Below are 13,538 nucleotides of genomic sequence, written 5' to 3' on the forward strand. Positions count from 1 at the left end.
AAATGAGGGAAGCACTTCCAGATCACCTGGCCCTCTGAACGTCATTAAATCAAGACAATTACAGAACAGATACATGTATGTTTAAGATAGGATCATTTTATAGATCTTGTGAGTTGTGTCTGTCATGGATTTTATACCCCGACCCTGACCTTTGAGCAACTGGGAAGCTTAAAGCTGAAAGCTAAAAAAAATTGGCAGGTAGAACCTGGGTTGAGTCAGTGCTGAAAGAGGGCCAGGCTTTATTTGGATCTTGGGTGTTGTTGGGATAAATTAAAAGAACTATGGGAAACTGTAGCTGTAGTTTGAAAACATGAACTGCCACATATAAATTTCAGGAATCCAGAACCAGACATCAGTCGTCAGAATTTTTTTGTGGTTCATAAACCAGAATGATATTCACCCGTCATAAGAGAATATAAAAGTATAAACACAAGACAATGAAGGATTATCACCAAAAAAGACTAGGAAATGCTGGGTTTTTTAAAAAAGTCAGTTATTTATTTGGCTGCGCTGGGTCTTCATTGCTATGTACAGGCTTTCCCTAGTGCGGAGAGTGGGGGCTACTCTTTAGTTGCAGTGCACAGGCTTCTCATGGCAGGAGCTTCTCTTGTTGAAGAGCATGGGCTCTAAGCAAATGGACTTCAATAGTTGTGGTTCAAGGGCTAAGTTGCTCTGCAGCCTGTGGGATCTTCCTGGACCAGGGATCAAACCTATGTACCTTGAATTGGCAGGCAGATTCTTATCCACTGTACCACCAGGGAAGTCCCGGGAAATGCTGTATTAAATCAGGCCAACCACAGAGAAAGAAAGTATATGCGGTATACTATAGAGAAAATTACTTAGTTCTTTCTGGGCTTTATTTTTCTCATCTTTTTAAAAAGAAAAAAGGAGTCCCAGACAGGTCATAAAGAGAATTTCTGAAAAGTGAATTTTCCTAGTAAACCCAGACTGATCAGAGGCTAAAAAGGATCATGCCACAGTCAACAGAACGTAGTCATCGTCTTGAGAACGACTGTGGGCCTGTTGCCCGTCCTTGTATGGCTGGCCTTACAGTTGATAGATAGTCTCGACTGAGGAGCAGGCTTGTCCAGAGCTGCAGAGGGTCTAAGGAACAAGTCCACTTCCTTGGGTAGGCTGTTCTCTTATCAGACCTCTTCATTTTCCAGATAAACTTGTAATATTAAGAAGGATTGAATGATAAAATTTAAAATAGTCAACACATCTTTGCTGAAGACCAGGGCAAAAGTGGTCACAGCTCAGAATGTGGACAGTGTGGTAGTGGGGCTGCGTGAGGCCTGGATACCCCTGTGGCGGTGTTGGTGGTCAAGTTGGGCAGGGCAGTCATGGAGGCAGCTGCCTGTCGCCCGGGCATTAGAACGAGGCCTTCACAAGTCAATTCTCAAACAAGATGTAAAGAGATGCTCTTAACCCCATTTACAGAATAGAAAATTAAAGGAGTATATAATCAGTTTGAGATTACACAATAGGATACAAAGCTGACATTTGAATATTGCCTATCTTAACGAAATACCAAAACTGGTATTATTAAGAGTCGGTGTAGGATTTCCTTATAAACTTTCCAGAGAATAGGTCCTACAAAAGGACTGGGTCCTGGGAGAAATGTCCGCCCCAAAGCCCTGTCTGCCACCTCGTTGTTCACTCCCAGCATGTGGTAAGTGACAGTGTTAGTAGCTCAGTCGTGTCCAACTCTTTGCGACCCTATGGATTGCAGCACTCCAGACTCCTCTGGCCATTCTTCCCAAGCAAGAATACTGGAATGGGTTGACATTACCTTCTCCAGTGGTCTTCCCCACCCAGGGATCAAACCCAAGTCTCCTGAGTTGCAGGCAGATTCTTTACCAGGTCTGAGCCAACTGTCATGTTAAAATGAGTTTCATGATCAGTTATGTGTTAATAAGGTCACAGGCATGTAATACATCATATGACATGCCTTTTTGAGACATTTTTGACTCACAGAACAATAGGGTTCTCTTTAATTACTAAACCCAACATCCTAATAATTCTAATAACTAATCAGCTCAGTATGGAAATATTTTATCAGCCTCTTTTAAAGTAGGTTATTTTATTTTGTAATATCCAACTATTTTAATACTCTGTTTCAGTCTGATGACAGTAAAACTTCTGTGAGGGATCGCTTTAATGCAAGACAGTTCATGTCTTGGTTACAAGATGTGGATGATAAATTCGACAAATTAAAGGTATGTATGTTTAGAAGTTCACTTTAACTGATGCTTCCCCTTCATCAACAGAAACTGTTGCTGTGTGATAGAGGTGTGGTTAGGTAACGAAAGATGGTAAGCTGTGAATCCTCACGCTGGTTGTACTTTGGAAGATAAATGAAGAAAAGGAACCCCCACCCTGCCATTTTTTGAATTCAATTTAGTATCAAAGGTGCAGCTGCCACAGAAAAAGCTGTTTCTAAAGTGGGTCTTCGTGCTTGTTTATCCTTTGTACAAGAGGAGGGGGAGAACAGGAAGACAAGAAATATTATTTTGCCAGTAGTCTATAAAGAAAATTGTTTGGCTTCAATTATTTTATTTTACTATTTTTTTTCAATTATTTTAAAAAATCACTCTTCCTTAGATTTTCATAATTCTTCTGATAACTTGAAATTTTATTGCTCAAAAGAACAGTTTCAAATTGAAGTCTGTTAGATGAGTGTGAAATCACAGGCCCAGAAGGATTTGGTATATGGATATCGATATAGACAGAGTAAACCATAAATGGACGTAACCCAGAAACTTCACATACCCTAGTAAATCCATCTTGCTCCCTAAAGAAACAATGCATGAGATTAATTTTTAAACAAAGCAGTTTTTAATAAATAATCAATTCTTCTCTTCTCTTAAATAGACCTGTCTTTTAATGAGGCAACAGCATGAAGCTGCAGCTTTAAATGCCGTCCAGAGGTTAGAATGGCAGCTCAAACTCCAGGAACTTGATCCTGCCACCTATAAATCTATCAGCATCTATGAAATTCAGGAGTTTTACGTTCCCCTGGTTGATGTTAACGATGACTTTGAATTGACTCCTATATAGCAGCCGTTACTTCCTGGTGGTATCTTAAACAAATGAGGCTCAAGAGTGTTGTGCTGTGGAATGCTGCCTTTTGACAAAAATACGATATTATGCCTTCACAATTATTAGTAAAGTTCAACTAAAGTTGGTGATGTAGTAAACACTGTCATTTTATTAAAAATGAAAAGAATTATTTTGGATCTTAGATCCAAGCAGTTTCTAACTGAAAACTACTATTTATATTGGTGGAATGTGACTCACATTGGAGCCTGTTGGCAGATGTCATAGTTGAGTAGGGAGCAGAGGGGGCTGCTAATGGCGCTGGAAGCTGTTAGCGCTCTGTACAAGGTGACTGCGGGTGTTCAGGTTCTGTCACGGTCTGCTAAAATAGATCAACAAACTAAAAGGCGCAGTTTCTACCAAATAGTTTCTAATGTGGAAGGAAAACTTGGCACAAAATTTCTTCAGTTTATTTTATCTGTAAGTTAATTGTATAGCTTTCTTTTTGAAAGTTTTAATATTGTCTTCCTTTTTAATAACTTATTTTATACATATTGTGCAGATGTAAATCTTGTAATTAATGGTCAAAATGTATACAAAGGGATTGGTAGTCAAAACATATACAAAGAGATAATTGTAAAACTGTTTTGTCTAATGTTTTATTGGACCAAAGTTGTAGTTTGTATGGTATGGAGTGTAGTGATAGTGTGTTGAGGTAGCAGGACCTTTAAATAAGGCATGCGTGTCTGCGTTAGCTTGTTACCATCACAGAATTGTAGAGACTGTGACTTAGCTGCATGCTTCCTATAAGTTAACCCTCTCCACAGTGATGCCTGGCGGTAGTGTAAGGTGTTTCATGCCAGTCTCCCAGGGTAGGACTTTGACTTACTGTGTTGGACATTTTATTTAGAATTAGTCATGCAAAGAAACAGCTCTTTCTTCATCTCACGATAGAGCCTATTCTCCTCCCTCCCCCCCAAAAATGCCTTTGAATGAAAATTCTGAAATTGTAAATGTCTATTTTAATACTCAAGTATGAAAGAATCTGTGAATATATGTAAATATGTTTAATAAATTTTATTGGTCATGTTAAATCATTGTAAACTTTTTTACATTGCTCAAATATAATGTTTTAAGCTTAATAACCTTTGCACTTTTAAATAAAAACTGAATACTCAAGAAAGAAATCCTTGGTAGTCACAATAAGTAAAAGCAATGGACATATTCCTATTGACCTCTGCAATGTTTATGAAAAATTAATATGTTGTATTTTTTCCTTGTATCAAGAAGCAAAACATACTTTTCAGAATTTTATAATTAAAGTAAGATTTGGTATGCTGTTTTTTAGTAAAATAATTAGCAATATACATAGAAAAAGTCCAGTTTCTCCTATAACATGATGTCAATTAAATGTTCAGGAATATTTCAGATTTGAAACCTGCTGCTAAACTTATTAAACATTTTTGGAAAGAAAATTAGGTTATATGTAAAATTGATCATAAGTATATGAAATAAAATTTACAGAACTTTCCGTAATACCTTCTTGAATTATAAAATAATACTGGATGTTTTTTATTCCAATAGAAGTAAAGAGAATATATAAGGAATAAAGTGATTTAAATTCAGCTAACAAGTTGGAAGTCCCAGCTAATGGGAAAGAATGTAAAATTGAAGTTTTTGAGTGCAAAGGTATATATTAAGCTTAGGGGTTTTGAATTTTTACTTCAGTTTATATTTTAATTCATACTGTACTTGGCATGCGCAATAAAGCAGCACATGTGAAAAATACACAGTGCAAGGACTTTATTATAAAGATTGGATGTAGTAGTCTTTAGAAATTTAGATGAAAGATTTTGGCCTTTTTTATTGGATAAATGAGGCCAAGAAAGGCAGGGTAGATTTTAAAGCACTGGTTTTGTTGAAGTTAAGTTTATTAAGGCTGGGAACATTAAAAGCTAATTTATAAAAGCAATACTTTTTAATATGAAAAAATTAATGCAAATTTTGTTTATACTTTTGCCTAAAAGTAAAAAAACCAGATTACTGAGCATTGAAGTCACAGAAAACACGAGAAGGGGAAGTTCATACAGCATTTTGTTCTGATGGTTCAACCAGAGATGGGGGACATGGAAAAAAAAAAAAAAAATCACTGTTTGGCCAAACAGAACAAGCTGCAGAAGAGAAAAACCAAGCAAGCAGAAATCTGGCGTTTTTTAGTCACCCCAGCGTCTTAGTACTAACCACAGTTCTCTCCCTCTTCAACGGTACCTCAAGTTGCTGGAGCCTGTCTGCCATGATTCTGCTTCTGCAGATTTCCTCTGTAAAGTGACTCGAAGCTAATTGGAATAGCTTAGGAAAAAAAAAAGTCAATGCCTTCTCCGGAGGAATTTATACTTAAGTAAGTAGTTAAGGGCTCTTGATATTAAAGATATTCTGAAGCTCTGAAATGCTAGAAAAAACTTGGAATGAAGTCTATGCCTAAAATGATATAGGATTCTGAAAGAAATAAATGATGGTTAGTTTAATCAGTGATTTTTTTTTTTTTAACTATTCAAATATCATGAACAAGATACTAAATTGTACCTAAGGATTTGTATTTCTTTAAATCTTGTTCTAAATCATATCTGTTTAATAAATGACTAGTTGATATTTGTGCATGTTATTTAATAAAGAGTTATATTTTTATAGAAAAAAATAAGAGTGAAATGTGTGATAAGTGATTTATTTTTAATTTTTTACTTTCCAGTCCCACATGACTCCAAGCCCAACACCAGTGTTTACTTGAGCAGGTGGCAAAATGGTAAATACTCATTTGTTGGGAAACAGCCTTTTTCTAAGTCAAAAATTAGCCTTGTCTAATCAGTAACGAGGTGAGGTCTCAAAAATGAATTTTAACGTGTTAAGACATGCTGCAGACTTAACTTTAAAAATCTCAAGCAAAGACCCCATGAAGCTCATTTTAGCAGACTGAAGAATAAGACAGTTACTCTAGAAATTGAGCAATGCTAAGTATATATTTAGCTATCCAAAAAGTTAATATTTTTTATTCTATCTCTGACACATAAAAGCCCAAAATTTTATGTAGGGGAAATTGACTTTTTAAAATTCATGAGGTAGTCTTGTCTTCTTGTATTTTTGAAAAAAAGCATTTTCACAACTTCTTAAAAAATCCTTTTCAAACCTTAAAATTTAAATAATTCCTAATTAGATGGCTAAAAAGGTTAGAGTTTAAGCATTAGCATTTAAACAGTGAAAAAGTACATTTGGAAAGACTGACTTGTCAGTCTTCAGTTTTAGCAGTTTTGAGGGATATGTAGTGGTATCTTCCTGTTCTTTCAATTTGCATTTCTCTGATGATTAGGGAGTTTGAACATTACTAATATGTGTAGTGGCCATTTATACATTTTATTGTGTGAAAAGTCCTCATGTGTTCATTGTGTTGTCTTTTTATTACTGATTGATTTATAGGAAGTTTTTATTCTGCACACAAATCCTTTGTCAGGTCTTTATTAATGTCCATAAGAATTTAAGGAATGTGTGAATATCCATGCATTTAGGTTTTAGTGATAGGGATTTAAGGCACAGTGTTGTATCATTGCGAACATTGTTATGTAAGCAGTTTTGCTAAATAAATTATAGTAGTATATTTTTAACTATCTCAAAATGCTTTAATTAAACTACTGTGTAACCATCCCAACTGGAATATTTGGAGAATACAAAAATTCTGTTTTCCTAAAAGGGAAAGAGAATCACAGCAACATGCTTTGTGAGATGGGAATGATATTTAAAAATGAAAGGGATGAATGTGACATCTGTATTTTAAAGAGCTTGAAGAAAGAAAAACCTCAGAACTTGAAAAGTTTGACAGGCTTGAAGGCAAAAAGCTGAAGCCATTGTTGAAGGGCAGAGAGCAGAAAATCTTGAACGGTACAGTCTAATCGGAGATACTTCAGTTGGAAGCCCTGTTAAAGCCATCTGGTTCCCTGAACAAGTGACACCACAAGCTGGATATGGTGGAAGGAGCAGTTTGTCCTCCAGAAAGCACCAAGAAGCTCTGGCTCTTAGAAGTAAGTTAGGTGGTAGAAGTTTCATGAAGAAACATCTTAATTAAAAGTGTACTCCCAACATGTAACCATAAGTGGGGCCCAGCTGCTCCCTGCTCAGAAGGTAATAAAGAGGCAAAAGCTTGCTTTATTTTGCGTGCTGACAACTTGAGGGGAGGATAGACTTCTGTCCAAAGGCCCACTCTTTCCTCTGACCATCAGTGGGCTAGAGCTTGTATAGGCTGAGGGTGAGGGCTATGTGCAGAAACAGCACAGCTCTGATAGTCACCTTGAAATTGGTCATCAGTGACAGCTAGTCTTCAATTCCATGGTCAGTTTGTTCCCATTTCCTTGAGGCCAGTTGTAGGAATTGTGGCAGCTATGTCATGGTTATGGTTAGGTCGTCATACAGTTTAACTTCTACCTGGTGGGGGTTTCAGTTAACTTCTACCTGGTGGGGGTTTCAGTACCTATAAGACAGCTCACAGGATATAGCTCAGAATATTATCTGTAGCCCTGGAGGAGGAACCAAAGGTCCTTGACTATGCTTAATGACTAAACTATTACTATTTGGTTTCTCTTAACTGTTTTCCTTGTTTCTGCATATTCTCATTTCTCTGATTAACTTATTTTTTGGCTAGTTTTTCCACAGACAGAAGGCAGGCAGAGGCCATGGGGGACAAGGACCATAGGGTCGTGCTCCATCTCAGACATAGAAGTAGACAAAAGTCCAAAAACATCACTAATTCCAAGGGAGTGAACAAGCAGATGCTGGCAAGCAGGTAAAAGTAGGAAACCAACTGCCTTCCTGTGGGGTTTTTGGCATGGGTTGGTTTTACTGTTATTTTAATTATTTTGTTGTGTTTAGCGCCCCCCAGCTCAGTCTCGAAAGAACTCTTGTCTCAGAATTGCTGTGTCTCCCCGTGGGATAAAACATGAGCACAGCTGTGATACAGTCTTAGGTCCCCTCTTACCTGCCCTGGAACTATTCGCCTCTCACTTCATACCCATGAGTTTCAGAGTGGAAGCAAGGTTTCCAGACAATGAAGACTGCTCATACTAAGTAAGAGAAAGACAAATACCATATCATTTATATGTGGAGTCTAACATACGACACAAGAACTTACCTACAGACTCACGGGCGTAGAGAACACACTTGTGGTTGCCAAGGGGGAGAGGGTTCGGGAGGGATGGACTAAGTTTGGGATTAGCAGGTACAAACTATTATATATAGAATGAATAAACAACAGAGACCTACTGTAGAACACAGGAAAGTAGAGCCCATATCCTGTAATAGCCTATAATAGAGAAGTCTGAAAAATGTGGATATTAATAATATGTATAACTGAATCACTTTGTTGTACACCTGAAACACAACTTTGTAAATCAACTATGCTCCAATAAAATAAACTTAGAAAAAAAGTGAATAGGGTTTATGCAACAAAGAAAAAAATCCTGTCCAAAGTCAAAGGAAAAATGTGCAAGATACAGGAGTGGAAAAGAATGAAGCATGCAAATAGACCACCTTGGCTTTATGGAGAGTATTTGTATAACCTCTAAAAAAAGATCTACATTTAGTAGCATGAAAAGATGTTCTAGATAAGCCAGGTGGGAAAAAGCATGTTGCAGTGAAGTATTCTTAGCATCATTTCATTTTTCACAAGCATGTCACTCACTACATGTGACTTAAAAAAGAAGGAATATACATAAAACGAGGTGCCATCTCCAGAGGCTAAAATGGCCAGGGGTGAGCATGAGGATCCATAATTTTTAAATTTTCTGTAATCAGAAAAAAAGGAAACAGTTGAAAACAGTATTTTAAAGAAGCTACAGAGTTTGGACCTAATCTGATAGGCAAGAGTGAGCCATGAGTAGCGTTTACTCATGATTTGAGAGACCTTAGGAGCTTTCCAGAGTGATTTGTAAATCTCTGAATAGCCCTTGATAGTGCTGTACAAACATCTTCTGCCAAAACAGCATTTTCTCCCTGCAGGTGGGCCAGCAGCTTCCCCAGAGGTTTGCTGGGTCCTGAGCCTTGGAAGAGCTCCCTTGGGTGTCCTGCCTGGTGGATTCACAGCCGTACATCACAGAGGGAATTAGGAGGATCTTAAGAACTTGAAACAAAATAGAACTGATTCAAATGAATTCTTTTAATGGCTGAGTAATATTCCATGGTGTATATGTACCACAGCTTCCTTATCCATTCGTCTGCTGATGGGCATCTAGGTGCCTTCCATGTCCTGGCTGTTACAAACAGTGCTGTGATGAACATTGGGGTGCACGTGTCTCTTTCAGATCTGGTTTCCTCAGTGTATATGCCCAGAAGTGGGATTGCTGGATCATATGGCAGTTCTATTTCCAGTTTTTTAAGAAATCTCCACACTGTTCTCCATAGCGGCTGTACTAGTTTGCATTCCCACCAACAGTGTAAGAGGGTTCTCTTTTCTCCACACCCTCTCCAGCATTTATTGCTTGTAGACTTTTGGATAGCAGCCATCCTGAGTGGCGTGTAATGGTACCTCATTGTGGTTTTGATTTGCATTTCTCTGATGATGAGTGATGTTGAGCATCTTTTCATGTGTTTGTTAGCCATCTGTAGGTCTCCTTTGGAGAAATGTCTGTTTAGTTCTTTGGCCCATTTTTTGACTGGGTCATTTATTTTCCTGAAATTGAGCTTCAGGAGTTGCTTGTATATTTTTGAGATTAATCCTTTGTCTGTTGCTTCATTTGCTATTATTTTCTCCCAATCTGAGGGCTGTCTTTTCACCTTGCTTATAGTTTCCTTTGTTGTGCAGAAGCTTTCAAGTTTCATTAGGTCCCATTTGTTTATTTTTGCTTTTATTTCCAGTATTCTGGGATGTGGGTCATAGAGGATCCTGCTGTGATTTATGTTGGAGAGTGTTTTGCCTATGTTCTCCTTTAGGAGTTTTATAGTTTCTGGTCTTACATTTAGGTCTTTAATCCATTTTGAGTTTATATATATAGCCTCAAGATTTTCTACATTTCTTTATGTTTAAAACAAAGAGTTGAGAGGCCTTTGGAACTCAGTGTTTTCTTCTGAAAGCTTTGTGGTAATTCCCACCACAAAGCAGGGAGGGAAGAGCAGGGTGAGGATGGGGGAAGGAGGCTTCTCCCCAAAGGGCCTTCCATCCCTAAATCTTACCCCCACAGGGCAGCTGAGAAGCTGGTAGACTGGCTCCCTTTAGATCTGTAAATCAAATATGCGAATTCAGCTGAGTCTCTTGGGTGCAAAGCATGAAGAGGGGAGTGGTGGATTCCAAATTGGAGTACCCAGCCTGGGGCAGTTGGCCAGTCCCAGGACACAGAGTGGTTTTCCTGTCTGCACTGGGCTGTGTGGTGCACAGGCTGGATGCCTCCTCCAGGCAAGCTCAGCTTCCTCCTCCCATGGGCTGGACTGGGCAATCTGCCCACGCTTCTGTAAGGAAGCTCCAAAGTGGAGACTCCAGACTAACTGGAGCGCTTACCCGGGGCACCCAGCACTGTGCCTTGGTGACCTTTTTGTTCTCTGTCTCCTGGGGTGTATTGGCTGGAGTGAGGAGAGACCCAGAGGTAAGAAGCTACAATTGTCCTTGTTATCCTTCTATACTGGGCAAGACAATTTCCCCCTCCCCTAGCTTCACTGCCTCCACCCACCCCACCCACGAAGATGCCCACATCCTAATGCCCACATCCTAATCCCTGAGAGCTGTGCATGTCAATTTACATGGGAAGAGGAACTTTGGAAACATGATAAAGTTACGAATCTTGCGACGGGGAGAGAGTCTGAGAAAGAGACGTGTAGAGGAGCTGAGAAACAGGGAGGAAGAGAGAAGGGGGGCCATTGAGGGAGAGCGGAGGTGGAAGGGAAGTGGGTTTATTGACCTGAAGATGCTGTACTGCTGGCCTTGCAGATGGTGAAAGGGACACAAGACAGGGAATGCAGGTAGCTTCTAGAAGCTAGAAGGACACAGAGTCTTCCCCGAGAGCCTCCGGAAGGAGTACAGCTCTTCTGATCTAACCTGTTTAGGACTTCCAGAACTGTAAGAAAACATGGATTGTTGCTTTAAGGCAGTGATTTGTTAACAGCAATAGGAAACCTCTTCACTGTGGTGGTTTGACAGTCAACTGATGCATCTACATCAGATGATTGAATCACCTTAGGTGAATTGGTGACATTTGACCCTGTCATCGAACCCTGTGCTGTACCAAGTTGCTTCAGTTGTGTCCGACTCTTTGCGACCCCAAGGAGTGTAGCCTGCCAGACTCCTCTGTCCATGGGATTCCCCAAGCAAGAATACTTGAGTGGGTTGCCACACCCTCCTCTAGGGCATCTTCCCAACACAGGGATCAAACCTGAGTCTCTTAATGTCTCCTACATTGGCAGGTGGGTTCTTTACCACTAGCACCACCTGGGAAGTCTATCAAACCCTATGAAGAGGCTATTGCATTGGTCATTGGTGAAATAAAATAGCCACCTGGAGGCTCAACCGACATTTGCTCTTCTAGAGCATATCAAAGAGGATCTTCAAATTAAAAATAACTGTCTTTTTCTTATTATCCAAGTAATGCTAGCAAAGACATGAGAAAATGCAGACAAGCACAAAGAAAAAAAAAAAAAAAACAAATTGCTCATAATCTCACCAAGAGACAACCACTTCTTACACCACAGTTTTCTTTCCAGGCCTTTTAAAATAATTGTATGCAGTTTTAAATACTAGTCATTTTAAATACATGCACTGCTGAAAAATGTTGACATATCGTGAATATCTTTCCGGGCCAATGATATTCATCTGCAGTGTTAGTTCTCCAGGTGTAAGCTGGAGTTCCAAGACTTGGAGTCCCAAGACAGGTAGTTCGTGAGCTCAAAACCATCCTTACTTTAATTCTAATACCTTATTTGCCTTTTCATTATCCTCTCACAAATTTTTTTTTAGAGTACATAATATGTGAAATAATGAATATTTCTGAAATTTCTTAGTTTTAATTTCAAAAGTTTTGATAGCTGTAGCACACATAAGCAAAGTATCTTTGGAGCACTCAATAATTTTCAAGAGTATAAAAGGGTCCTGAGAATACAAAGTTTGTAAACCTCTGATCTATAATACTATTTTTCATAGCTAGTTTAGCACTTTGCACTGGAGTATCATAATCATTTAACCAGTAAGTAATGCCAAGAATAAGATCCTTAAATTTGTGTACACTTAATTATTGCTTTCAGATAATTTTCAGGGATGGTTTTTGAAAAGTATACTTACTGTATAAAAATGGACTAATATCAATAATGTAATCCACCCCATTAGCTAGTCTGATAGGGACGGAGTAGGTGGTTAAATAGGTAATCCTAATGTGCTTAGTTGCTCAGTCACGTCTGACTCTTTGCGATCCCGTGGACTGTACCCCACCAGGCTTCTCTGTTCATGGGGATTCTCCAGGCAAGAATACTGGAGTGGGTTGCCATGCCCTCCTCCAGGGGATCTTCCCAACCCAAGGACTGAACTCAGATCTCCCGCATAGCAGGCACATTCTTTACCATCTGAGCACCAAGGAAGCCCAGTTAATCCCACTCAATTCAGTTGTTCAGTCGTGTCTGCCTCTTTGCGACCCCATGGACTGCAGTACACCAGGCTTCCCTGTCCATCACCAACTCCTGGAGCTTACTCAAACTCATGCCCATTGAGTCAGTGATGCCATCCAACCATCTCATCCTCTGTCATCCCCTTCTCCCACTTTCAATCTTTCCCAGCATCAGGGTCTTTTCCAATGAGTCAGTTCTTCGAATCAGGTGGCCAGAGTATTGGAGTTTCAGCTTCAGCATCAGTCCTTCCAATGAATATTCAGGACTGATTTCCTTTAGGATGAACTGGTTGGATCTCCTTGCAGTCCAAGGGATTCTCAAGAGTCTTCTCCAACAGCACAGTTCAAAAGCCTCAATTCTTCAGCACTTAATTTGCTTTACAGTCCAACTCTCATCCTTACATGACTACTGCAAAAACCATAGCCTTGACTAGATGGACCTTTGTTGGCAAAGTAATGTCTCTGCTTTTTAATATGCTAAGTGCATATTAAAAAGCAAGTGTCTTTTCTTCCCAGGAGCAAGTGTCTTTTAATTTCATGGCTGCAGTCACCATCTGCAGTGATTTTGGAGCCCAAGAAAATAAAGTCTGTCACTATTTCCATTGTTTCCCCATTTATTAGCCGTGAAGTGATGGAACCAGATGTCATGATCTTGGTTTTCTGAATGTTGTGTTTTAAGCCAATGTTTTCACTCTCCTCTTTCACTTTCATCAAGAGGCTCTTTAATTGTTCTTCACTTTCTGCCATAAGGGTGATGTCATCTGCATATCTGAGGTTATTGATATTTCTCCCAGCAGTCTTGATTCCAGCTTGTGCTTCATCCAGCCCTGCTTTTCGCATGATGTACTCTGCATGTAAATTAAATAAGCAGGGTGACAATAT

At 39.1% G+C, this 13,538-nt stretch overlaps 1 protein-coding gene across 4 annotated transcripts in view; it reads left to right on the top strand.

Moving 5' to 3' along the window:
* Positions 1 to 5,961, top strand: part of ANKRD12 (ankyrin repeat domain 12) — a 94,484-nt gene extending 88,523 nt beyond the window's left edge. For 2 of the 4 annotated variants that reach the window (XM_065932571.1, XM_065932570.1), the window contains exons 5-6: positions 2,124 to 2,219; positions 2,875 to 5,760. In XM_065932571.1, coding sequence (XP_065788643.1) covers positions 2,124 to 2,219; positions 2,875 to 3,060 — 282 coding nt within the window. In that variant the 3' untranslated portion in view covers positions 3,061 to 5,760. Of the gene's footprint in view, positions 1 to 2,123; positions 2,220 to 2,874 lie in introns of all 4 variants that reach the window. The other 2 variants (XM_065932568.1, XM_065932569.1) reach the window with 2 other exon arrangements.
* The last annotated feature ends 7,577 nt before the right edge of the window (positions 5,962 to 13,538 follow it).

Source organism: Muntiacus reevesi, chromosome 4 (genome assembly GCF_963930625.1).
Source record: "Muntiacus reevesi chromosome 4, mMunRee1.1, whole genome shotgun sequence".
Lineage (NCBI taxonomy): Eukaryota > Metazoa > Chordata > Mammalia > Artiodactyla > Cervidae > Muntiacus > Muntiacus reevesi.